Below are 25,907 nucleotides of genomic sequence, written 5' to 3'. Positions count from 1 at the left end.
AACATGTATTTGTTTGTGTAACCATTTGGTAAATTTGTTGAATTGTTTTTTCTTCTGTAAATCTGTTTTAGAATTTTTTGGTGTGTTTAACATTTTGTAAATTGGTTTAAGAGTTTGTTAAATTGGTTTCAGAAAATGAAGTTGTTTCCTTATTTTTAAATTAGATTCACATTTTTAAATTTGTTTAGAAAGTTTTGTATTTGATTCACGATTGAATATATATGGTTTAGAATTGTATTAATGTGTTACATTATTTTATAAAAGATTTTCACAATTTCTAAATATTTTTCAGAATCTTCAAATGTGTTTAATGATTTAGTATTTTTCTGTAAACATTTCTTTAAATTTTTTTATCATGATTTTGTACAAAGGTGTTTCAGAATTTGGAAGTTAAAATTAATTCGTTTTGGAATTTGAAAATCAGTTTTAGAATGTATAAATCAGTTATACATTTTGTAAAGTAGTTAGAATTCCTAAATAAGTTTCAGAATTTATACATTTGTTGTAAACTACTACTGACTTTGTAAACTAGTCTCAGAATTTAGAAATACACTGTATGTTGTGTATTTGTTTCACCTTCTCAAGTTCATCCAATGGTTGTAACAAAGTTCTGCTGGATCAGAGCAACAGTATCTTGGATGTGTTTCCAAATAGATAACCTTGTGTAGCCGAGGGAGGGTTGAGGGTTAGATTCCTCCACTGACACAACGTTGAGCTAAAATAGAAGACCAGCCGTCCTTCACTTCGTTTAATCGACTCCTCACATCACCTCACTCCTGAGACAGAGGTTCGATCTCAGCGGTGACCAACATGAAGACCCCCCTTACCCCCTCCCTGTTGTTTCATCATCACCGAGCGACATTAGTTCATGTGATCGAACGAGGATTCATCGCACATTAGACGCACTAATCGCCCGCTATAGTCTGCAGCAACGGGCCTGGCACACATGACCCTGCTGAGCTCGGCGCTTTCTTTATGTGCTACTGAAAAGAGATGGGGATTGAGCTCAAACAAAAAAAAACACAAGAGTGAAAAAATGTTTTTACACCCGACCCGGCCCTTCGGACTCCGGGCCCGGGGGCCGATTCAGCCCAGGATCAATGGTGGCAAGTTACTGGAGTCTGGCCAAGTCTGGAGTGAAAGAAAAGCTGCCTCTTCAGAAACGTCAGGCTTTTTTGTCCTGCAAGTCAAATCAGAGGGAAAAATGTGTTCTCCTCCAAGTGCTCAGGGGTCAAAGGTGAACTGACCTTGTGTCTGATGGTTAACATAGTGTTGCTGCTGGTGATGAGAGACTAAATCTGAAGCTAAAGATGGATTAAACATAAAGATCTAAACTTGAACCCTCATTAGCCGTAACCTGTGAACCACTAGGTGGCACATTCCACACCTCGCGTCCTCCCTGGTGACCCTGACAGTTGCCTCACTGCTGGTTGACCCCTAAAGACCCCTGGGTGTGAATACTCCCCTCTTTTCACCAGCCAGCCCATCAAAGGTTCAGCACTTCCTGTCTCACTGTCACCTCTTCCTGACAACACGAGACAGTAAAGAACCTTCACTTCAGATCATTTGTTTGTTTCACGCCTGGAACCGTCAACCATTTAAAAAAATTAAAAATTAAATTAAAACATCTAAAAAAATGATGACACAAGTTTAAAATTGTAAAACTAATTTGAACAATCGTAGAACAGAATTGTGAATTATGGAAAAAGTTGACAGATTTTAAAACTGATTTACAAAACCACAGAACAAATAAAACAATTGTGAAACAAATCATGGAAAATATTTGCAACTTGTGAAAGAAATGAACACATTCTGTATTTGTTTGAAAAAAGGAATATAAAATTATTGAAACTAATTCAGGAAGAAATTGAACACAATTACAAATTCTAAAGGAAGGAATACATTCTGGAAACGAATTTAGAAATTCTTAAAAAAAACTATTTACAAACGTTGAAGGTAATTTATTAAATCTGAAACTAATTTACAAGTTCTCAAAACTAAAACATTCTAAAAACTGATTCAGATATTATGAAGGTCATCTACAAACTCTAGAACGAATTTAGAAATTCCAGAACAAATGTAAGTAATAACTTGTGCAATACATTTTGCAAATTGTGAAAATATTATAGAATTGTGAAAAAAGTATTTCAAAATGAATACAATCAAAAAATCTAAAAAAAACCGAAAATTGCAAATGTACAACTTATGAAACAAATGTACAAATTAATAGCTTAGAAAAAATCTGAATCACCACAAAAAAAAGTGTTGGTGATGATATAGGAGCAGAAGGAACGTTTTCCCAGATGTTCTGTTTCCGGTCGAACCGGAAGTCGGCGACTCACCTGCAACTGGGGAAAGTTTCCGACAAACACGAGACAATTGCTGCACAGAACAAACGAACCATCTTTAGGTTGGTCTTCTTTTTTTTTAAACATCCATTTGTGAGGAAACTAATCTGAAGACTGTCAAGTGTGTGGGCGAACTAAAACATTGTCAGAAATACTCACTCGCTCTTTAAACTGGACCAAAAACGAGACTATTACTCTGAAACTCGCCAATCTTTATATACGATTACAATAGTGCTCGAAAAGTTATCTTAAGGAATAATTGTATGTTGAAAATGCTTGTTTTAACTGAACTCCCAAAGAAACTATTCAAACATTTTTTTAATTAAACAAACGTTTGGTTTATAAATGATTTAACACAAACATATCATCTAAAATCACCTCAAATATTAAAGTGAATGTGAATGAAACCTAAGAAAATATAAAAGGCACCATGTTAAATTAAAAACTTCACTGGTTTCTTCATGTGCTGAGAAAATGTCAAGCCAGGAGTAGAAAATGAAATCATTTATTTAACATGAATATAGATCAGATCAGAAGACACACAGCGTCAGACTGGAGTCACAGTCGCTCTCAGTATTTACAGTTTAGGCACATTCACATTTGGCTGTAAGAGCCGCCGCAAGAGTCGCTGCCTCGGAGTCCAGCGTGGTTCGGTCAGTCCGCCAGTCTTCTGATGCACTTCTGATAACGTCCACATTCAAGTTTAAAGGTTTCATTTTGTGGTCTGGGGGGGAAGTCCAGACTTGAGTTATCCCTCTGGCGTCCACATCACCTCCATCTTGGACAGAAAAATATATCTGAAGAGTTGAAAAAAAAAAAGGCGAATCTGTGCTGAACACCGGTCGAGTGAGATGAACGGTGAAGTCGATGCTTGACGTAACAAAAAGTGTCATTTTAGGCTTAACGTTGTTCCCAGATGTACAGTGTTAATGTGTAGAAACTCAAATAAAAACAGTCGAAACGGAACATTTTATAACAAAAAAACCCCCTCAATTCTTAACTCAAATAACCCAGACAAAGGGTAGGAAACGGAACGGAGCGAATGGTCCTTCATGTCAAATGGTATCCTGCACTCTCATGAAGGAGGGAACGGCTGGTTTTCAGTGAATAGTCGGGAAGAAATACTCGCCTCTGGAAAAAGAGGCAGCGTTGCAGAAAATAAACAACCAGACTACGCGAAATAGCCGATTTCTTGAAGCTTACGCGAGTTCCTTATACTTCAGTGACACATACACAGTAGGATCGTGGGGGTTACGTGGCACCAACAGAACTCCAAAGTGAGGGGGGGGGGGGGGGGGCAGATGCAGCATGAAGGTGGGACAAGAGTTCTTTCTCAGTCTGTGAGGGTTCAGTCTGGGTGAGCACGCGAGGACCAGAGAGCAGCTTCTAAATGGACACCTTTATAAAACGATCAGACCTGTGAACTGATACCTGACGTTCTCGCACGCGTTTATTGGACCTGATTCAGTTGCATAGAGATGGTCGCGGGACGTTTTCTTGGCGGGTGTGGATGTGGCGCAGATGCTTCTAGAGGTAGTGGACAGTTTGAAGGAGGACTCGGAAACACGGATCGGCCATGAGGGGGTCACGAGTACCTGTGACAAACACAGGGCTCTGGTTTGTGGAACAGAGTGGATTAAGGAGCTTTGCATGATCCGTTTTAGAAGACGTTAAGACATTTAAACACCAGTGATGTGTGCTGATGCCAGTGATAAGATGGGGTTGGGGGAGAGAAATGTTCTCAGTCGTGCAGACGTTGCAGACCTGATCCTTCGATTGTAAACTTCAAGGACAACTCTTGTGTTTCAGCAGCCCATCGTTCTCTTCCTACGCTGCTGCAGGTTTTGATCTAAAGTTCCTAAAGAATACACAGTATTATTGTTAACTATTCACCTTCAGCTGAGATCACCGCAGCTGCTCTTCCTTTTCCACCTCCACTCACCACCTTCTCCTCACCAGGAGGACCGAGTGAGGGGAAGACGCAGACCTGCAACTCGCTTCTGCTACTTCTAACAACGTCTCTAACGGCTGCTACTCTCCGCCGACACGACACTTTCGTTCCCCTCCACGTGTTTCTGGTAAACATCTCTGACCACGAGGACTCTGGCGACGAGTCGCTCCAGAGCGTCTCCTTCCATAGGCGTCGAGCTGAACCACAGGGCAGCATCCGGGTCGACCACGGGATCCGGTTGAACATAGAAGACGTCTGATCGCTCCGACAACAACGCTGGGCTGATGTGAGGACGAGACAAATTGAGAGGATTTAAAAAAAACAACTGAAAACGGTTTGCCATAGCCTCTCCATCTGCTCTCTCAAGCACCCGTTTTGCAGATGGCTACCAGTACTCCCAAGACCCTCAGGAAACTTCCCTTACTCCGATTTGTAATGTTTAAGATTTAACCTGAAGTATATATAAAACATGTGTAGGAGGCACGAGAGTCTGAGAGAGCAGATGACCAACTGCAACATTGCAGGGGCACGAGAAGTCCTCATTATTTAAAAGATCAACACTGGTATTCAGGATGTGAACAGCAAAATGGTTTAATCACTGGACTTTTCACCATCAGATCCAAGAGTCAAGATGTTCACCGACTCACCACTTGGATCTGTAGAGCTCGTAGAGGCGACGTTCGCTCTCTTTGATGCAGGTTAAAGTCACGGAGGCTCCCGAGTCGTCGTCAGGTTCGTAGTCATGGTTGTCCTCCAGCTTTCTCTTCCTCTTCCTGGACCCTGTTTTATCTGTGGAGAACACCATGGTTAATATACGTGTACAAACATCGGTCCAGGTTATGACTTCCTTGACTTGTGTCCTCATTATAGTCGATGGTGCAATCACAACATGTCAGAATGTGAACAGCATAAGAGGTATAATCATTGGACACAGCAGCTTCAGGTCAAGACTGCATGACAACTTTTATTTGTTTTCTTAACCCTTGTGTCGTCTCTGGGTCAAGGTGACTCACAAACTGATCCGTTTTTGGGCCACTGGCTCATCTTGACCCATAGCTCACACAAGGGTTAACGCTTGTGACTAATTTCAAATAATTGAACCTTTAAAAAGAAAAAATATTCAGTGGTCCGTCGCCTATCACAGGAGTTACATTCTAAAAAAAACCCTGCATTTGAACCCGCTTTCACTAAACATAGCACTATGTAGAAAGGCATCATGGGAGTTCATTTTTATTGGATCAATAAGTTAGGTTGGTGTGGTTAATTAGTGCCTCACACCAAGATCCGTGACTCGTTTTTAGTTCATCTTCTGTTCAAATAAATCACCCGTTACAGTTTGAACAAAGAGGTTGTGCAGTTCCCACTGAAGCTTGCAACAAAGTAATTAAATGTACAGTGTTGAAGGAAAAGCAAGACAGTGGAAGGTGAACTGATTTGGCGAGGGACCACAGTAATAAAAAAATGCCTCTTAAAAACAGCGTCCCAGTTCTCATGAACAACTAATCAAAGTTAAAGCGCTCACACACCTGGATGATCCTGAGAGATGGAAGGCACGCGGATGCAGACGGTGGTTTCCTTGGTGACAGGATGGACGGTGTCTGGGCCGTAGACGTTTGCGAATGAGAGTCGAAGGTGTTGCTCAACGGTGCGCAGGCCAAAGTATTTGGTGTTCAGGTAGACGAGAGAACGCAGCAATGTGGCGGGACTCTGCTCCCCCAGATGCCGGCTGCTCCACAGACTCTGCTCCCCGAGTCGACTCCATTGTGAGCCTGAAGATAAAAAAAAGAAAGAAATGAATTTAACAAAACTAGACTTAATTTGTTCTACTCCAGGGGCTCACAGTGGCACAGCAGGGGGGTATTAAATATAGTGAGGGGTTGTCTATCAGAAAAGAGGACAAATGGAAAAAATACAAATATATAAAATTAAAGGAAACTAAACTCTATTCATAGATTCAAGTTCAAAAACCCTAAAGAAATAATACATGTCTATTTCAAGTTAAAATAAATCAATATAAAACCACTGCAGATGAAATGAACACAAAAAAAACCTAATTAAAGTTCAGAAAAAGATCTTCAAACTAGTTAAATGAAAAGTTGAACTTGTATTATTTTGACCACATTTGAGTGGGCACCCAGATCGCACTTTCTTCAGGTCTAGCCTAGTCGAGCCTCCACGTTTGGATTAATGACACTGAATGATGTTTCTTCAATTTATGTATAACATTGTGTGTATGCAAAGTATGCAAAATAACTTTAAAACAATATACAAAACATTGTTTTTATACGAGAAATGAATTAAAATCATTGTCCAGGAATGAAACCAAATTCAAAATTGCCAGGTTCCGGATAGAAGTTAAGCTCCACACATGACAAGTTAGGAAACTAAATACAAATATAATGCTGCAAAAATATAGTGTCCTCATAGAACTTAATAGTGCAATCACAGAGAGTCAGGATGTGAACAGCAGAAGAGTTTTAATCATCGGACACAGATTTTAAAACCATCTCTGAACAAGCAAATCTACTACAGCAGACATTAGCAAGGAGCTAAACCACGTGGCAATGCTGCCCCGCGTTCGTCGAGTCATGCAGGGCAGATTTAAAATAATGTTCTCTTAATAAGGAGACGTTTAAAACATGAAGCCACAACTCACCATCGGACAGAACACTGGGGTTCCAGTCTTTCAGAACCACGTGTAGCTCTTCCCCAAACTTGTCGAAGCATGAGTCAGAGAAAAGGTCATCCTTTCGGCCTTTGGAGTGAAGGTGCTGAAAACAAGAGTATAATGAAAACTATTATTATTTTTTAACTTGACTTTGAACACTCCATAAATGTTTGGATGTTTTGTCCTCATAGTTATAAAAATAATCTACACTTGTTTTCAGAATGTGAACAGCAAGTTGTTCTAATCACAGGACAAACATCACATGCGTTCAATGGCCCTCGTTTGTACTTTCTAACCCTCATTGAAACCCCTGGAAACAAAACAGCAACTTACGCTTACGTTTTCTAGTCAAATCGTCCAAAAAGTCTGCAAACGAAGGCGCAGCCATGTCAGAAAGCGCTGCTGCTAACATGTGTGCACGAAGAAGAACTGCGCAGCACTTATACTCGTCCCACTGACAACGCTCACACGCCGTTGGTTCCCATCACGGAAATTTTAGTTCCTACCTCCAAAATGGTGGTGGAACAGCAGATACTTCCAGCTAATCGAACGATCCCGTTTCATAATTTCAAAATCTATTTATTTTCGAGTCATAAAGACTCTAAAAAAGTAAATTCTGGTATATGAATATTTTAACTATGGTCGGCTAGAAAATCACTATAGTTTACCATCAGCATGAAACAGCCCTTTAGTCTCATAAAAAAAATGCATAGAATTGTAAAACAATCAATATTAATTAGTCTTTAATTACAGTTACTTCCTTCAAATGAGTTACTGGATATTGTAACTTTATTACTATTATAGTTTTTGTTGAAATTGTCCGTTATACCGTTTTATCACTTTCCTCACATGGCTTCAGAAAACAAATGTTGCTCAATTCCAATAATAAAAATGAAAACAACCTTCAACAACTGACCAACGTAGACCCAGAAGAACAACCATAATACAACCTACATGCAGGTACACGCAGAGAAGCTGGAAGGGGTTCTACAAACCTGCTGGATGCCCAGACACAGGTAGAGAATGCTGTCCGGCGAGTAGCGTTCACCGCTGGGCCGGCACACCTCCCTGACAAACTGGGACAATGATGCATTCAGCTCTTCTGGACTCAAGGACAGCAGGTTACTTCTGGGACTAGATGGTGCTGCAAACAGACAGATGTGTTTTGAAATGTGCTCATTATCTTCTCTTACCGGGCTTGGTAGTAAAGTGCTAACCTTGTTTGTTGTCCTGCCCTTTACAGCGGTCAGAGCTCGTGAGAACCCATCGCTTCCAAGCATTGATGCCATAGTGAGCTTTGAGGTGCAGCGAACAACCTTCTGATGGTTTTGCAGCAGGAGGTGACGGAGAAGATGCAGAATCTGATACCTTCTCTACTGCCATCTTCTTACTTCCCTACAAAGAAACCAGATTATTAGTGTTCTACCTCTCCTCTTCCTACTTTTCTGCTCATGCCTTTTACCACATTTTATAGTATTCAATAATGCAATAAAAGCCTAGAAACACACAATCGAAATAAAAAAAATGAAAAGATCACTAGTGAAGCACTGCTTCATGCAATGCTTTCGCTGCTACTGCAGGGAGCATCAGCAAGTACGTCTGGTATCACCAAAGGGAACGTAGTAATAATTGTAATCGTGATACATTTTATTTATAAAGTCACTAACTCGCTTAATGGAGCAGCATACTATATCAATTTTACATTTAATACACTGTGGCTCTCTTCACTATGTAGTTGAATTACGCTGGTTTACACTGTAGCCATAAGTGCGGCTGTTCATTAATCCACATATTAGCTCAGGGGTGGGCCAATAATGGAAACAACTAAAAATTGCTTTAACAGGAAGAGAAACTGAGGAACCACAGAAGAACAAAAATGATCAGATTATGTGAAAAAAGCACATAGATAAGTACAAAATGTCCATTAGCTTTCAAATTACCCTCATAAGGGCGAATAAAAAAACAACAGAACAGTATCAGGGCCACTCTTTGTCTGTAAACTTACTAGACGTTTGGGCCGCGGTCGAGATACTAACTCCTCTGGTTCTTTCTTCTCTTTCCCTTCATTCCCCTCTGCCAGGACAGATGAACCCTTGTCGTCATCCGTCCCTTCCACGGCCGCAATCTCATCTGAGCCTTGAAAACAAGAAAGCAACAGTTCAAGGTTGTTCAGGATCCACTTTTAAAAAACATGTTCTTGGTATTTTACCTTGGGGAAAGTCAGCCTCAAGGTCCAAGTCTGGCTCATACTTATCATCGTCATCCTCCTTTATTTCTACTATTTCGTTCTTCAGGCAGCTTGTATCTGTTACTGCTGCTTCCACTTCTACCTTGATTGACTTTGCATCTGTTCCACAAAACCAAAAAAAAACAGTTATTGCATCAGTTCTTAAACTGTGACTCTGGAAGTACAAAAAAATATATATATAGGTGCAAAACTAAACAATATCCTTTTCCTATTGATTTACTGAGACTTTATTCTGAATTTATTTTTTAACCAGTTGAGCTGCGTACCTGGTTTCTGGTCTTCCGAGACACTCTTTCTAGACAAAGGGACAGTCTCGGGGGGATCAGGCGACAATTCAGACCTCAGGTCCTTAATGGTCTGGATTATTTCATCTGCCCCTGCTAGAGTCGTAGGCAGGAACACAGGCACAGGAAGCTGTGGGTGGATAAAAACGAAATAGCTGAATCAGCAATGTTTCTTGTTAATTGTCCAGAAACATTAAAACACCATTATCTTTGTGCCATTATTAGCTAAGACGTGGTGTTCGTCTGTGTTGCATCCTCACCGGTACAGGCATGGAGAATGGCATTGGCGTGACCTGGGCGTACATGTTCATGGGTATAGGGATATAGACGGGCACAGGAATGGGCACAGGAATAAACTCTCTCTTCACACCATCGTCAGCGTCTGTTGAGAGATATAATTAAAAAACAAAACATGAATCAAACAAGTTCTTTCTGAACAACATTTAAATAAAAAGATAAATTGTCTCCACCTGTCTGTAGATGTTTACTCTGCATGTGTGGTTTGCAATAGGTGGCTTTGGTGAGGGTGAGGGGCTTGCAGAGCACCGCCTTGTTCTTCACGTCTCTCATCAGATTTCCACCAGCGTATGCCACAGTGCCCTGGTTCACCAACTAGAAGATGAAAGACAAGAACGCTATAATCTTTGATCTGCTCGAACAGTGCAGTGAAAGTTGTTGGGAGTCAAAAGTATTTCACGAGGACGATAACTTGTAAAGAAAGCTGTAGTATTATCAAAACATTATTTACAGTAACAAGCCATAAAACCTTGTGTTGATTATGACAAATCTTATCACCAATAGTTGCTATTCATTCAATTAATTAACATGAATTCCAAGTATGTCTGATGCTTATCATATATTTTTGTTGACTGTGTCTAACAATTTCAATATGGCCAAACTGTGGCGAGTAAAGATTTAAAAAGTATTATGTACCCAATATCCTGAAGGAAACCTCCAGAGGGATTAAGTATCTATGTAGAAGGGCTTCTGACAGATAATCAATAACTGTACTTAATACTCATTAAACTAGTTTGGTTGTGAATCTAAATCTAAAATAGTTTTTCCCCATTCAAGTATGATTCATCACACACAAAAGAATTATATTAAAACACATTTACAATTTTTTCATTTAATTATTTTAGGTTTAATATCTCAATATAATGGCAAGCAAAGTTAAATAATACATGGTCTGTTTAATTCACATATTCAATATCCATACTTAGTGCAGTTTGTGTTTTTTTCCTTTCTATTATAAAGTCAATTTAATCTAGTCCTTGTTGTTGTTCTCCCTCAGCCCCTCGTCCATCATATTAAAGCTCTTTTCTCCCTCTACGACTGCTACAGTGTATAATGTGGCCCCATGGGAAATTGAATTGCCGGCCCCCGCAATATATGGATAACCTGCTTTGTAAGGAAAACATAAGGTCTGCATTCCAATGAAGTTGAGTGTCCAAACTTTGAATTACTTACTTTAAAACTTTAATATATTACATTATGAGTGCATCACTCAATGACTGAATAACGTTTTTTATCTTAGAGTTAAACAGTCCAAATGTTGTTCAAAATTTAGAATTTGTTTTGAAAAGTTTTGTACAAATCAACAATTTAAATGACAGAATATAGAATGAAGCAACAAACAGCGCAAACAATATTTATATTATATATAAAATGACGACGACTCACCCCGATTTTAGCGCCTTGACCATCCAGCCCTGTAAAGATAAAGGTTATGCAATTATAACGTTTGTGAACGTGTGATTTTATCCATCAAACATTTTGTTTCAATGGAATTAGCAAGTTACTGGATGAGGAGTTAACACCTGTGTGTAGTTAATCTCTTTTGTTTGCGCCATAATGATCAAATGTCAGCAAGATAAAAGGTTGCAGGTTCTTACCCAGGCTCGTGTTCTCAGGGCCTTTCTGCGTCACCATGATGGGGTCATTCTGCTGCAGGTAGAACTTGAGCAAACACTGCTGGTCGCAGAAGTGTTTCATCTCCGTCCTCCACATGACAGACTCGGTCAAGTTACCCTGAACCTTGCAGCAGTCACAGCGCGCCGCCTAGTGACCAAACGGAGGAACATCAGCACGTGGACTGTAGGCTCAGAGCTCGGACTGCCGGACTGACCTTGTGGTACCAGTCGTGAAACCTCTTGGCGCATGCCTCACCGCAGAAGTCACGAGTCATGCCGCCGAGCTGCCGGGTCACTCCCCTCTTGCAGAGCTGACTACAGTGGTTACAAGTGACGCACTTCAGACCCAAACGCTTGATGAAATCCTGCTTGAACAACAGCTTACAACCTTGAACGGAGAGCAGACCAAAAACACACTGAGATAACAAGCTGTCATGAAAACTGAAAGTGCAAGTTAAAAAACCCAATCGTCTGCCCAATTTTTCTTTTTTACATTATATTAAACTCTGAAGGGGCCGCAAACTTGTGGCAAACAGGCTATTTCTGGCCCTGTCAGTAAGATGGTATTTTTGATGTTTTTACGATATTTAGAAAACAAGAAAATTTGAAAAATTGAAATTTGAACCATCTGTAGGTTACAGACCCACTGTGGCCATGTCTCGACAAGAATTGACCTCTGTTGGCCCGCCAGCCAGTCGGGTTTAAGCGACCAATCCAAGTGATCAGCAAATTTGGAAGAGGATGAACGGAATAAAAGTAAAATTCCTCCAAATTATTTATTTGAACAGCAGATAAAACTTCAACACAGCGTCAGAACTCCTTCACCCTCCTTATGGTGCAAACAAAAGAGTTAACTCCCATGATGCCTTTTTACACACTGATCGATATAGTGATGGCTGACTTTTTTTGCTACAATACTGTACTTTAATTTATTGTCTATGTTACTATTTAAAAAGCGATCAAAAGCTTTGACTGTTTAGCTGGGCGGCAAAGCATTATGGGAGCTGTTTAGGTCACTGTTACTGAGAAGGATTGCACCTCATATAAATGTTGATTTATATCTTGCCCATTGTCCATCTACGTTGTCCCATTTTATAATATTTTTATGTAGTTAAAAGTATATTTGGTAAATGTTTATAAACCTGAGGGATGTATGTCTTTAATGTATCAGGTTTTCAGAACGTAACCCTTGTGTTGAGCGAGAGGCCAAGTCTCGGAATAATTGTTGACATGGATAGTTCCTTATCGTAGCTCAAACACTAATATCTTTAAAAGTTATCATGTACATTTACTTCAATTTTGAGGCCAAATAAAATGACTTAAGTGGCCTTATCGACACCTTGAGTTTGACAGGTACTATATGTGTGGACGTATTTACGAGTCCGACACTAAATCAAAAATTGGTGATAATCAGAAGCGAATGCATTTCATTTCAACAAACCACTACCTAGAAAAACTCGCTGTATCTTGGCAGCAGCACCGATAAATTAATTAATCTCGGTTAATATTTAAAATATTATTTCACCAAAGTGACGAAAAACACATTTAAGAGATGACTTCCTACCATCGCTGCAGAACGGTTTCTTGACCCCGGATACATTGATGGTCTCGTGGAGTGTCTTTTCTTCCTGGCAGTACTCGCAGGACGTGACGATGCAGTGCAGCTTCTTGTAGTCGTCGCAACAGACTTTACTGCAGAAGTGGTAGACCTTATCCTGAGGAGAGACACAAGTATACATCGCAAATAAATAAAAGAACAAATAATAACAGAGGTGAAGTCCTTGTTCTACGTAGCCGAAGTCTTAAAGACAATTTATTTGAAGACTGTTGTACACTGTTTATAACATTAATAGCATATTACTCTTCATCTTCCAACGGTTGTCAAGATTTGAGGATCATCATTTTTCATGTGGCACTGGTTTCACACAAGGTTAGAAACAACTGTATAGAGCAAAAGAAAAAGGCTTGCAGCAGAATGTTGTCACACCAACACTTGGTGTCACTACATTAGTCTGAAAGAGCAACGCTTTATCCATCTTTCTTTTTGCATCATTAGGTCTATTGAAATAATGGACTTCTCTCCTCCAGATAGTCTCACCTCCCACTCCAGGGTTTCTGGTTTCATACTGAAGGCGCCTCGACAGTAGTTACACTTGAGCTGAACCTTTTCATTGTCTTCGGCGACGGGCGTTTGTCCGTTTGTGTCCGTCTCTAACGTGGCGTTCTGGAAAATCAAGAAAAAGTGTCAATGAGTCCAAAACGACAAGTTGAATTTAAAGGTCGAACTTCAAATAACTTTATTTGAATTATTTTTGTGTTATACATGAAATAAGAAAGAATTTCTATGATACATTAATGATGATGCACATTTCTTTTTAGCGTCATCATAAAATTGAATGGTTGAGTTTAACGTTGAAACTTTTAATTGAATATACATTTAAATGTTTTTTAGCACCAAATTATTTGTTGAGTATTTTATTCAGTATTTATTTTTTTTATTTTATAATTTCTATATTGAAATATTGGATTTGTTTTAATCAAATATTGAGTTCAATAATTTTATGAACTGAAAGGTTTAATTTCTGTTTGTAATAAAGTATTATTATTATTTCTTTTAGTTGGAAATAAATTTCCCACTTAATATTTTTTTGTAAATTCATACCCTTTAAATTCAATATAACAATTTTGGTACAAATAACCATAATAATATTAACAATCATCTTCATTTAAAAGCGCCTTTATATAGACTCAAGGTCGCTTCACAATAAAATCAGACAATACAATTAAACCAGGCGTTAACAGTGACAATGCTGTTTTTTAAAATGATATTTTTTACATTTTTTGGGGGGTAAAAATTGGAATTAGAATATCAAACTATGTCTTCAACAATTAAATAATTTTGAAAATATTCAAATTGTTAAAAAAAAAGGGAATCAAATAATTTCAACATCTGATATGATCATTTCAACCAAAACCACAACCATATTCTGAGCCGCACTGATGCACAAAAAGAAACAAAACCATTGACAAACATCCCTTCAAGAAGCTGACCTGAAATTTGGTGACACACTGCGAGCTGCAGAAGTTCAGGACGTTCCCCTCGGCCAAAGTGGCCTGATACTGAGGCAAGGAAATCCTTTTACAGAAGTGACATGTTGGCTCCGCACCTACAGAAGGTTGAAGAAAAGGTTTTAGTGAAATGTTATTATGATAAATGATGATCTCATGCATCGATAACTCACTTTGGAAGGTAGATGTCGACAGCTTTCCTTTATTCATGCAGCTGGCGGAGCAGTAGGTTCCCATGGTGCCTCCTGGTCCGAAGCTGTGGAGAACCTCCCCGGTTTTGATGAGTGTCTTGCAGGTCCGGCAGCTGGCTAGCTTACTGTGTGCCTGGAGAACAACACAGACTTGTGCGTTTTAGACGCCAATTCATCATTCTAAGAAAACATGTCACACAACTCATGGAGCAAATCTGGCCCAACAGCTCATTTTATGTTGCACGTCCAATGTTTGCTCAAAGTAGACTAACGTTCATTTTGTGACCTTTAAAACAAAATACAACAGAAACAAAGCAAAACTGATGGCAAAGTAAATAATTTTTATAACAAACACAGAGATAATTTAGATAAATCGAGCTTTCAAAAATAAATACAACATCCTATTCCTACTTCCGGTTACAAAATGTTCGGTAAATAAACATTTTGTTCGGCTGCAACTCAAATTGTTAAAGTATTTGATTGAATTTGATTGAGAAGACTTTAATTTATGAAATAAACTAAAAGTAAAAATAAGAAAAACAAATAACATATTTTTTTCTAAAAGTAATTATTAATTCAAAATAAAATGTTACATGTAATACAATATAATTAATACAATAAAAGAAAACCGCATTAGAAATACATTTTTTTAAATAGTAAATAATCTTCTCTATATGTATATATAAATAATAAATATATTTTTTGCAAAATTGTAGGTTTTAATCAACAACTAAATGTTATGTTGTAAATACATTTGTAAATACTTTCCTTTATAGAAATGAATACGTTTATCTTCAACTTTCTGCACTACTATACTTTTGTCATAATTGTAATATGTATTTTTCTTTTGTACTTTTCCCCCATTTCTTCCTCTGTGCGACGTCTCAAATTTCCCCACTTAAGATTCAGAAAGTGAAAGAACACAAGCCAAGTAGAAATAATCCCGGTTACCTGCTTGAAGTCCCTGAGACAGTTGTGGCAGCAGAAACGTTTCTGTTGACCGTCCACCAGCAGGAAGTGGTTCGCCGACGCCCGGTTCGGAAGGTAGTCGCCGCATTGTTCGCAGCAGTTCATGATCAGGCCGTTGGCGCGGCGATACACGTTAAAACAAGCGTCGCTGCAAATCTTGTGCGTCACCGTCTTGAAGCTGACCTCGTGCCGGATCTGCAGAAATGACAACAAAGCGTTTGAGTCATGCAGCATTATGCTAGCAACACATGAGTCAATTAGCATCTAGGGTCATTTCAAAGTTACACCTTTTAGAATACATGTCCCAGTACAGATTGGAATCTAGTAATCTGTACTGTGACATATACATTCAGGAATAAATAAAAACATGGATCTGCAGTCCTGAGCGGGTGTTATTGTGCATTTGAATGTGCCTCACCTCTGTAAGTTTGCCACAAACAGTACATTTGGTTTTCAGGCCTGGCTTAGGTGTGTTTTGCTTGCTCTCATACGCAGCAAGACAACCGGTGCTGCAGAACTCTTGGAAGGACTCGCTCGAGTCGACCTGGGCCACGATCGTACCCTTCATGTTGGTTATGTCCCTGTAGAAGAAACGATTTAATTATCCGTCACATACAGCATAAACACGATTAAGAAAAAAGAAACAAAAATACAGAGACTGGGATATTTAATAAGAAACAAAAGCATTAATATTATTAGTATTAATTTAATACTAATATAGGTCACATTAATTTGAATACAAATATCCTTAACAAAAGGTTGTTTTTCAAAGGAGAAATTTCAAGATTTTGGAAGGCTGTTTAAAGGGATTAACATGAATATATTAAGGAAAACGCATGGAACAGAAATATTTTAATAACATTCCAGAAAAGTAAATGATTTTTATGTTGATAAATTATGTCAAGAAACACATTTTTTGATAAAGGAATGAAAGAAAAACAATTTCTTTATCGATGTTCTTGTGAATAACCCTATAAATCAGGGGTAGGGAACCTGGTCCAGAAAGAGCCGCAGTGGGTGCAGGTTTTTGTTCCAACCGATCAAGCATGTACAGTTTAACCAATGAGGTTTCAGCTGAACAAGCAACACCAGACTGACAATCAACTGATTACACTCCTAAGACACCCGATTGGTCAAAATGTGTCCTCTTGAATGGTTGGAACGAAAACCTGCACCCACTGCGGCTCTTTCTGGACCAGGTTCCCTACCCCTGCTATAAATGAATACGTTTTTATTCATATTTGCATGTTGTTCGTATTGTGGAAAATCATAAACAGACCATTCAATGATCAATTCCTCAGAAAGGATCCTTTTTCTTAGACATAGAGAAAGACTCAAGCTGAATTGTAAATCACATTTATGTAAAATGCAAAAATAGCCAACAAAGCAATGTTGAAATATCAATCTCTTACTTTTTGCACATGGTACAGCTCTTCTTGGGGGCGGGTTTGTGTGAGAAGGCAGAGAGACAGGGGGTTGAGCAGAACAGGTGTGTGGAGCCTTTCCGTTGGTAGGCGGTCTGGCCTTTCTTCAAAGGCTTTTTGCAGTTTGCACAGGTCACCTGGTGGTAGTAAACACACACACACACACACACACACACGACACTTTACAACGGTATCATTCATACTCTGACCATCAAATGAGCGGCTGGACGAGACGTTGCTACTTTCTGCACACGTTGTGAACTAGAGGTGTGTATTGTCAAGAATCTGGCGATATGATGCGTATCACGATACATATAAATATTGTGATATATTGTGATACTGTAGGGACAAAGATATATTTGTAATATTGTCGAGTACTTGACTCTGGTGTGCCCCAGAGACTGAACAGCTTGGTCAATTGTTTGCTGGAAATAAAACAATGGCTGAGTGTAAATACTTTGCAGCTAAATGTGGACAAAACTAAAACTCTGGTTATTGCTTCTGATGATAAGGTTCCAGGGTTAAGTTAGTACTTGGGCGACTTAGGCCAGTCTACAGAACTGAGCCTGAGAAACCTGGGTGTTTGACAAAGACATGTCTCTAGTTCAACGCGGCAGAAAACTGACTAAAACTGTTTCCTTCAGCTGAGAAAATTCTAAATCATGTTGTGACCATTTTAAGTTTGGAGATTTTCTCTCCAAACTTAAAATGGTCACAACATGATTAAGAGTTTATAATCCATGCGTTTGTGTCTTCTTGTTTAGACTATTGTTACAGTTTATTTTAGTGCCAAATAGAAGGAGTTGTTTTACCTGCAGTTAATAAAAATCTCTGCAGCGAGAATTCCGGCCCCCTCTCCGGCCAGTTTCTTTCAGGATCCATTTTAAAATGATGATTCTTATTTCAGAACTATTCATGGTCAGGCTTTAATTGTTGAAGCGCTTTGTGACCCTGGTCTAGAAAGGTGCTTTACAAATAACTTTTTCTTACTTACTTACTCTTGACGAAGTCATAACTGCTTTCATTTGTTTTAAAACAAAAATATCTCCAAAGATCAGCTTTAAAAGCTTCTGGAGTGGAGTGCATCCTCTAATCCTGAGTCATGTCTGGGATTTCACTGTTCCTCTAACTGCAGAGGACGTAATGACTGCTGCCTTCTAGTGGCCGGACATTAAAACAGAAATAAACAAACACTAAAAATATTTGCATTGAACTTGTACATAAATAGAAAATTCCATGATTTGATCATAAAAGGGAGAATCACCTTCACTGTCCTGGGCTGTGCCTGAGAGCCAGGAGAGGAAGAGGAAGACTGTCCTGGGGGTTTAGGAAGAGAGGTTGCCGGCGATGGAGAATCTACTCCGGTCTGTTTATGGTTGCGAGGCGCTGAAGCCGACTGAGAAATCCATGAATCTGACGGTGAAGAAAAAAATCCCGGTGAATGTTTATACTTGAGCAGAAAATCTATCAAGAATCAAAGTCTAAAATCCACAGAAATAATTGTCCGTACATAGAAGCATGATCCGCATCAGTTGGTTTTTGTGTATAATAAAAGAGATTTGATTTTTACAAACAAACATTTTCCTCTGAAGTTTACCTGCTTTGTTGTGCGTGTCCGCGTCCCCATTCTGGACCGGCTCACCGGCAGAACCTGACCCCCTTCCAGGGTTGAAGGATGCCTGAGGTTGACCGGCCAAGCCGTCGGTGTTCAGGGAGAAGGTGCTGCTGATCTGCAGCTCGTTGTCTTCTCTCAGGCTTTCACCGTCCTGGAGACAATTCTTCTGTTCAAAAATATCCAGCAGTTATCACTAAATATGGGAAACACATATGTGGCTATATGTTCTATCTGAACAGAGAGTTTTATCAACAATAAAGAACCTAAAAAACAACAGCAATTAATGTATTTAAAATGTTTCTCACCAAGACAGCTGCTGGTTCTCCCTGCAACGACGTGACCGAGGTGATCATCAGGCTCATGTCGGCTTCATCCTCCACAGACGCTTGAAGGGTTTCTCTTTGGCCCAGTGTTGTGACACTAGCGATCCTGATCTCGGATTCCGGCTCCGTGCTGCTGAGGGTCCCCGTGGAGTGAGACGAGGAGTCTCCACCAGGGGGCGCCTGCGGGGAGTTGGCGTCCTCCTTGTGTCCCGTGTCCTCTTCCTCGTCGTCAATGATGATGGGCTCGGCAGCGTTAGACGGTGGATTAGAAGGTACGGTCTCGGATGATATGACGGGCGGGCTGTCGGTCGGGGGAGGCGTCGCCGCCTTGGGCGAGTCGACGCCCGTCGCCGCGGCAGCCGAGTCATGACAGTCTGTGCTGGGCATGTCATCGGAAGGAGTCGTGGCGTCTCCGTCCAACACCACTATGTCGTCTACATTGTCCTTAGCCACGCCATCGATTGAGGCGACATCTTCCGTTTCCATGGAAACTGCTTCCTCGGTCCCGTTGGGGGGCGTGGCCGGGGCCTGTGGGGATTGAGTGGCGTCCATGGGCTCCGCTTGTTCCCCCGCCTCGTCTGCGACGGCAGGGTTTGGTTCCGACTCCCCGTCCATTGCTAGGGCAACCACCTGGCGACAGACAGACAAAGGGGGACGTTAAACGTCTTTGAAAATGATTGGATTTATGGGAGGTGACAGCTGCTCAGGTAGCTCAGGTGTCCCAAGAGACCAGCTCATGCAACAAGGCCTGTGTGATCGGTTCATATACGTCACTCTCACCGTCTCTTGTACACTTAAGTTCAGCCAGAATAAAAGCGTCATGTGGTCTGTAAATTCTGCAACACCAACTTTAGGTACTCACACAATACTAAAAAATATATCCTTGTTCCTGCTGTATTGTAATACATCTTCTTGCTGACCCTGTATCGTGATACAAATCGTAAAATACTAATAATTGGATAGTTGAGTTTTAATTTTGTCTCTTGTCCTGCACACAAAACTTGAGAAATAGCATTGAATCTTCATAAAACATAGACGAAAATATGAAAGTGCCTCTTATTTTGTTACAAATTTGAGAATAATAAAAAAAAAGATGGGAGAATATTTACATACAGTATGTGTTACTTTAAACAGGTGTAGATATTCTTTCAAAGGGCTTTGAATCACTAGAATGATTCGACTACTTCAAGCAAGCGACTTGTTTTTATTAGTTCTATCTCTCCGACATTACAAGGCAGCTATAAACCATCTGGATCTCTCACCCACAACAAAAGAACAGAAAAACCTCCTACAATCAGCCTAACCGAACATCTTCAGAGTCAACCTGAATGTTTTTTTCCCAATATTGGAGAGCAGAGTAAGAGCAGAATATATAGAAACTCCACACAGCACCATGTAGGTGAGGCTCAGAAGGTGAGTGTGATTTTAATCCTAACACAACAACCCTCTTTGAGTTTGTGATCCTTTAATGACTTGGTTATAATAATCCTGATATTGACACAAGCTACTACAATAGTGTCTACAATTACTTGAGGTTTAAAATATAAAAATCCTTTCACTTTTTAATCGCTTATTTGCTGAAACATTTATTAACCCCACAACTTCACAAGCGACCCTTTTATAAAAAGGTTCATGATTTTATTGTCATTTAAAAGTGCACTATAGTATAAAAATACAACCATCTGTCGAGATCTTTTTTAACAATAAATGTAATGTTTAATTTTAGATATTGTACTTCTCATTTGATTTACAATTTTCTAAATATGACAACCAAATTAAACCAATGAAAAGAAGAATATACTGAAGTTAAAGATTTATTTTGAATGAATTTATTCCAAACATCCATTTACATTTTACAGATCTGAAGAACTGAAAGTGTCCTTGTCATAACTAAACTTTCTGTGATCTTATATCAAGAGTAAAAGAAAAGGAAAGTAATAAAATAGGTTTATATCATAGCAGCAACCACAAGATGGAAACCACCACGACCTTCATATACTCTTGAGAAATGACTATACAACTCAGGCATATAAATAACACTGTCAGATGAAAGATGTTTTAAATTGTGAAACAAAGATTCGGGTAACCACAGTACATGTTTTGGTAGATACCTGAAAAAATACAAATGATAGCAAATTAATACTACATTCTACACATGATAGCCATGAAGGTAGGGTTAAAAGATTTTTTCTGATATTTATTTCTAATCAACTATGAGGATGTTATATAAACAAGTTGACGTTTCTGAGCGAGTTTCTTAGAGTTCAAGAATGAAGCAGTAAAACGCCAACAACGATCCACTATTAAGAATCTATTTATTCATCAAATATAAAGCTAAAGCACGTCAACAGATAATTACTAGTTCACTTATTTTTATGAACTGCTCCGAAATGAGAGTCACGTGACATTGTTTTACGACCGACGTCGCAGGTGTGAGCGCTCCCGTGGCAGGGGAACATTTTTAAGTAGCAGTTGGAGTACGTTATACTGAGAAGTTTGACATGTAAAAGGAGTGTGGCGGCAAAGTCATCACAACTAAACCACAGCTCTGAAGATCACACAATTGTGTTCATGTCCGACATTTTTGATATTACTATCAGAATAGGATAAATGGTCAGCCCTAGTGAAAGATTAAAAATGAATTAATTGAATCCCATAATACAAATGATCAGTACGAACATTCCCAACGCAGGAAGAAAAACCTCCACGTTACAAGTCACATGTTTCAGCATGACACCATGGCAAGGAAGTCTTGAAGTCATTAGATCATGTTTCGTTTACATCATAGGTCATATGACATCACTGGGGTCGTGTGAGCCGGTGACTTCCTGTCCACACTTTGCACGTGCACTTTATACGTATTTATTAGTACACGGAGAATAAATATAAAGTTTCAAGTTAGGATCTTAGAAGCAATCCTGCTAGATGAAGGTTAGGGTCAGGGAAACCATTTTAACTTATATAAATTCAATTCTGTCCATCAGTTTGATTAAATGTTAACCAATTTACTTTTATGACACCATGGAGGCTAAATCGGGCTACATGTTGCCCACAATAGAAGGAAAAAACAGGAATTTGACCCAATCCATACACATCGACTCATGTTACAGCCGTGCCTAATGACCCGTTAAATTAAATGCAGATGGAGACAAATGTCCACATGCAGGACAATAGTCTGTTTTTATATAGTGAATACATTTATAACACAAACTGACACGCATTAACACCTTGTCTGATATCATCCAGAGGTTACTGTGAAGGAGAAGACAGCTAGCGACACGGATGCTAACATTTCTGTAAGACAGCCTCCAATAAACATAGTATTTAAAGCAAAGTATTACCAAGTCCATCAATTGTTTTTGATTTTGTGCCGTCAGGATCTTAGACCACAACGTCCTGAAATTAAGGTTAACGCCAATAGCTACACACACTGGAACCAAGATATAACATTATCTGTTGAAAATTACTTCACTTTAAATTTACTTTTTTTAATTTCCTGTGAATGGATGGTTTTAGTTCAGTCGATAAATTCAGAAATTGTAAAAGGTTCACAGATATTGTGATGCATGGAGGATGACGTTTCTTGAGTCATTTGACGTTCGCAAATGTGTCGTCTAGTGATATAATCAGTATTGTGCAAAAATATTGTGATAGTAGCTGTTGTTTTGTTTTGTATTACAAGTAATTTCTGAAATAGTTCCAGAACAGCTGACCTGGAACACCTTTTCACCTTCATTGAATTGATCAAAATAAATTATATATCATTGATTGTGACCATGTACACATACAAAAACAAATCTATGCATAATTGTCATTTACTTTATCCATCGTTAATTAATACCTAAAGAATTCAACTTTATTTAGAGTCATGTTTTACGTTGGTCACCTGTTGTGCCACCAGAGGAGAGCACTCCTGAGGTAGAGCTACCACGGTTTGACACAGTGTAACATGTGTTGTCAACACTGATAAATAGGACCATTAAACCATTTTGTTTCCATGACAGAGTGTAACTGGTAATTGCCTAAAGGCGTATTTAGTAGTGTTGGTCTGATGAAGCTTCATGAAGCATTGTCATTATATCAGAGTCCCATAGATGGCGGTCTCTGCAGCATTTTCCTTTGTTTTGAACAACTGTTCTAATGAAACATCACATCATTTGTAAGTAAGTAAGTAGTATTTATTTCTATAGCGCTTTTCGAGACCGATGGCGCCACCTACTGACCTCTAAACAACATGAAACCGTTTCATGAAGCTTCATCAGCCCTGCTTAAGAACAAGGGAAGTGAGAAAAATAAATAAATTGATATAGCGCCATTTTTTTCATGTGACTGCATCAACTAGGTGCCTGGTTCTGTTTTTCTACTTATAATTTTGTGTATTATCTCATTTCATTATTTTACTCAGCACTGACACCACAACAAATCCTATGTTGTGTTTAAGACACTGGCGATAAAACTTTCTAATTCTGATATTCAAAGGCATTAAATCGATTTTTTGATGAATGTAAAATGTATAACTCGTTTTGTAATTTTATGTTCAATTTACATGGAAATATTTACAGTGTTTCTTAATGAATGAATGCTTTATTCCGAACATGTGCAGGTACACAAGAACAACAAACAAAACCAATGACATTAGTCAAAACAAACATTTGGCTTCATTTTGGTGTTGCAATTAAAGTTATTCCGCATATTCCCGGCTAGGACTGAGGACGAGAGGATATTATCCAACGGACTACAGCTGCATTTAAAGCAGATGTCTTGGAATGTTGACTTTCGGTTCTAGATGTCACTAAAAATTCAGTGTCCTCCTAAAACCGTTCCGGAAGTAGTGCAAGTGTATCGAATGGTGAGCAGATTCTCTTCTTATTAGAAATACTTAAGCGTAAATAGTTGTCCAATATAATAAAGATGTACCCCAAGAGCTACAATCAATGAAGACAACAGCAACAAATCCACAGCCTCAACAATGAATCATGTTGATGTTTTAGGTTATGAAAGTGAATTTTCTACACAAGTACCTTTTATCCAACATTAAAGTTCATCCACTGAAATATTGCCAACTATTATTTTTGGCTTGAGTAAGTAAGGTGACAGTAAATTGAATAATGAAGGTTGGTTGATGAAGCCACACTTACTGTTCAAACATTAGTTGACACTACCTGGAGTTAAAAAAAACACTAAAAAGAGAATATCATGTGCATATCAAGTCGAAACAGAAGAGCTGAGCACGGGAAAGACCGGTGTGTTCGCCTGACTGCAATGCAGAATTGTAAGGCATCTTAAATAAGGGGGGGAAAACCTGGTCCACTAGACATCCAACCAAATACCAAACACCAGGTGGACCAGGAGGTGCAGGCCTAGACCACCAATATGACCTTAACCGACATAAAGAAGCTGTCATCAGATGAGAAGACACTTATTCTCCTAGATAACCTGCAATTAATATCATATCATATTAAACGACTTTTTTGTTATTACATAATGTTTGTGGGAAGTCGTGCGTGATGCGCAAGCACCAGATCATCCTCAGTCTGTTTACCCCTGTCTCGATGGCAGCTCAGACTGTTAGAAGGATGTCAGGTCTTTGAAATCCTCACGTCCTTGGTGACCCACCACGAGCTCTGGATCTAACGTAGCTGACGCATCCACATTATAGTTGCGGAAAACCCGCAAACTTGAGCGCCATCGCAGTTGTTAAACTTCCAACAGGGACAAATAAAAAGGAGAAGCACTACCTTGACCCGACAATATCTGGAGTAGACGAAGAAGAGGAGGAAGAAGTTTTGGATCCACAAGAAACGTGGTCCAGCATGTTCCGTTCCCACCCCTCGCTCTTCCTGCCGCAAACAGCCAATGGATTTAGCGGCAGCTCCGGAGCGACACACTGCGCCATTGTTGACTTTCTAAGCCCACAAAAATAAATTCAACTTATTCGTATCTAAAAATAGAATCAAACGCTGCCTAGAATCCATAGTAACAGTCGGAAGCGCTGCCCCCGCAGATCAACCCGTGCCCCCCAAAATCCTACCCCCCTCCACACACACACACACACACACACGAGGAAACATTCAACACACAGCCACGTTTTTCTTAAAAAAACAACAACATATGTATCGATACCTGTGACGCTTTAATTGGAAAGTTACCCCCCCCCCCCCCCCACACACACACACCGAGTCCACCCTGGCGCAATCAGTGGCAACTATACCAACCGGCCACCAGGGGCGCCCTCGTTTTCACGTATCACATGAACTGTGTTCAATTGTGTCATGCGGTTGGTAAACAACACGGCGGTACGTGGTGTCGTTTGATCCACGCGTGATCCACGCACACACACACACACAAAAAAGGGACTCCCGACGGCCACGCGTGTCGACAACAACCAGACGCACACACACCTCACCCTCTGCTCCCCCCAGCGGAAAACAGCACAGCCATGTCGTCCGCCATTAGCGAACTAATCGAACAATACTGAGAGTAGCGTCGGCAGAGACACGCAGCTCTCCTCAGAACCTCTCGGAAATAACTAGTTATTGGGCCACAGTTGCTTCTTTTTTAGCACGAGCGTGGCTCGCACAATAACGTCCGGATACCCCGCGTTTAATCCCCGCATAAGTTGCCCCAACTTCAGGCCGCGGGCAGCGAGGATTCGGGATCGATAGATAGGAGTTCGTGTTTCTTACCGAAGCTGAGCTGGAAACGGCGAAGCGCCACTTTTGTGCCTTGACATTAATCCCGGGATGCGCATGCGCAAAAGGTAGAACTTTCCACTTTCCGTACAAAGATTGTCTATTGGGAAGAGTTCTCGCTTTTGGCGGAAAAAAAGGCGTTTTTGCTTACCAAATCCACGTATTTGCAGCACCGGTTTGACGCGATACAAATATAATTTTTCATGAAGGTA

The 25,907-nt window shown here is 39.7% G+C and overlaps 1 protein-coding gene across 3 annotated transcripts; it reads right to left on the bottom strand.

The window, feature by feature from the left end:
• Positions 1–2,837: 2,837 nt before the first annotated feature.
• On the bottom strand, positions 2,838–25,800 carry zmym2 (zinc finger, MYM-type 2). Of its 3 annotated transcripts, none has more exons than XM_087804707.1 (25): positions 25,690–25,800; positions 18,986–19,633; positions 18,663–18,846; positions 18,330–18,478; positions 17,054–17,202; positions 16,060–16,222; positions 15,624–15,836; positions 14,655–14,805; positions 14,464–14,579; positions 13,511–13,636; positions 12,977–13,127; positions 11,628–11,800; positions 11,395–11,560; positions 11,183–11,211; positions 9,970–10,111; positions 9,760–9,881; positions 9,482–9,629; positions 9,177–9,314; positions 8,973–9,103; positions 8,185–8,362; positions 7,963–8,111; positions 6,956–7,070; positions 5,826–6,068; positions 4,947–5,088; positions 2,838–4,580 (listed from the first exon to the last, which is right to left on the bottom strand). In XM_087804707.1, exons 2-25 carry the CDS (start codon positions 19,616–19,618, stop codon positions 4,370–4,372), a joined length of 4,122 nt encoding a protein of 1,373 aa, XP_087660833.1. In that variant the 5' UTR covers positions 19,619–19,633; positions 25,690–25,800; the 3' UTR covers positions 2,838–4,369. The 3 variants fall into 3 exon arrangements, with proteins under 3 accessions (XP_087660833.1, XP_087660834.1, XP_087660835.1); XM_087804708.1 differs by having other exon boundaries at positions 18,663–18,843; XM_087804709.1 differs by having other exon boundaries at positions 18,663–18,831.
• Between the last annotated feature and the right edge of the window lie 107 nt (positions 25,801–25,907).

This window comes from Callionymus lyra, chromosome 12, assembly GCF_982586985.1.
Source record: "Callionymus lyra chromosome 12, fCalLyr1.hap1.1, whole genome shotgun sequence".
NCBI classification, from domain to species: Eukaryota; Metazoa; Chordata; class Actinopteri; order Syngnathiformes; family Callionymidae; genus Callionymus; species Callionymus lyra.
The sequence above is the reverse complement of the archived record's forward strand: the minus strand, read 5'-3'. Positions and strand labels throughout refer to the sequence as shown.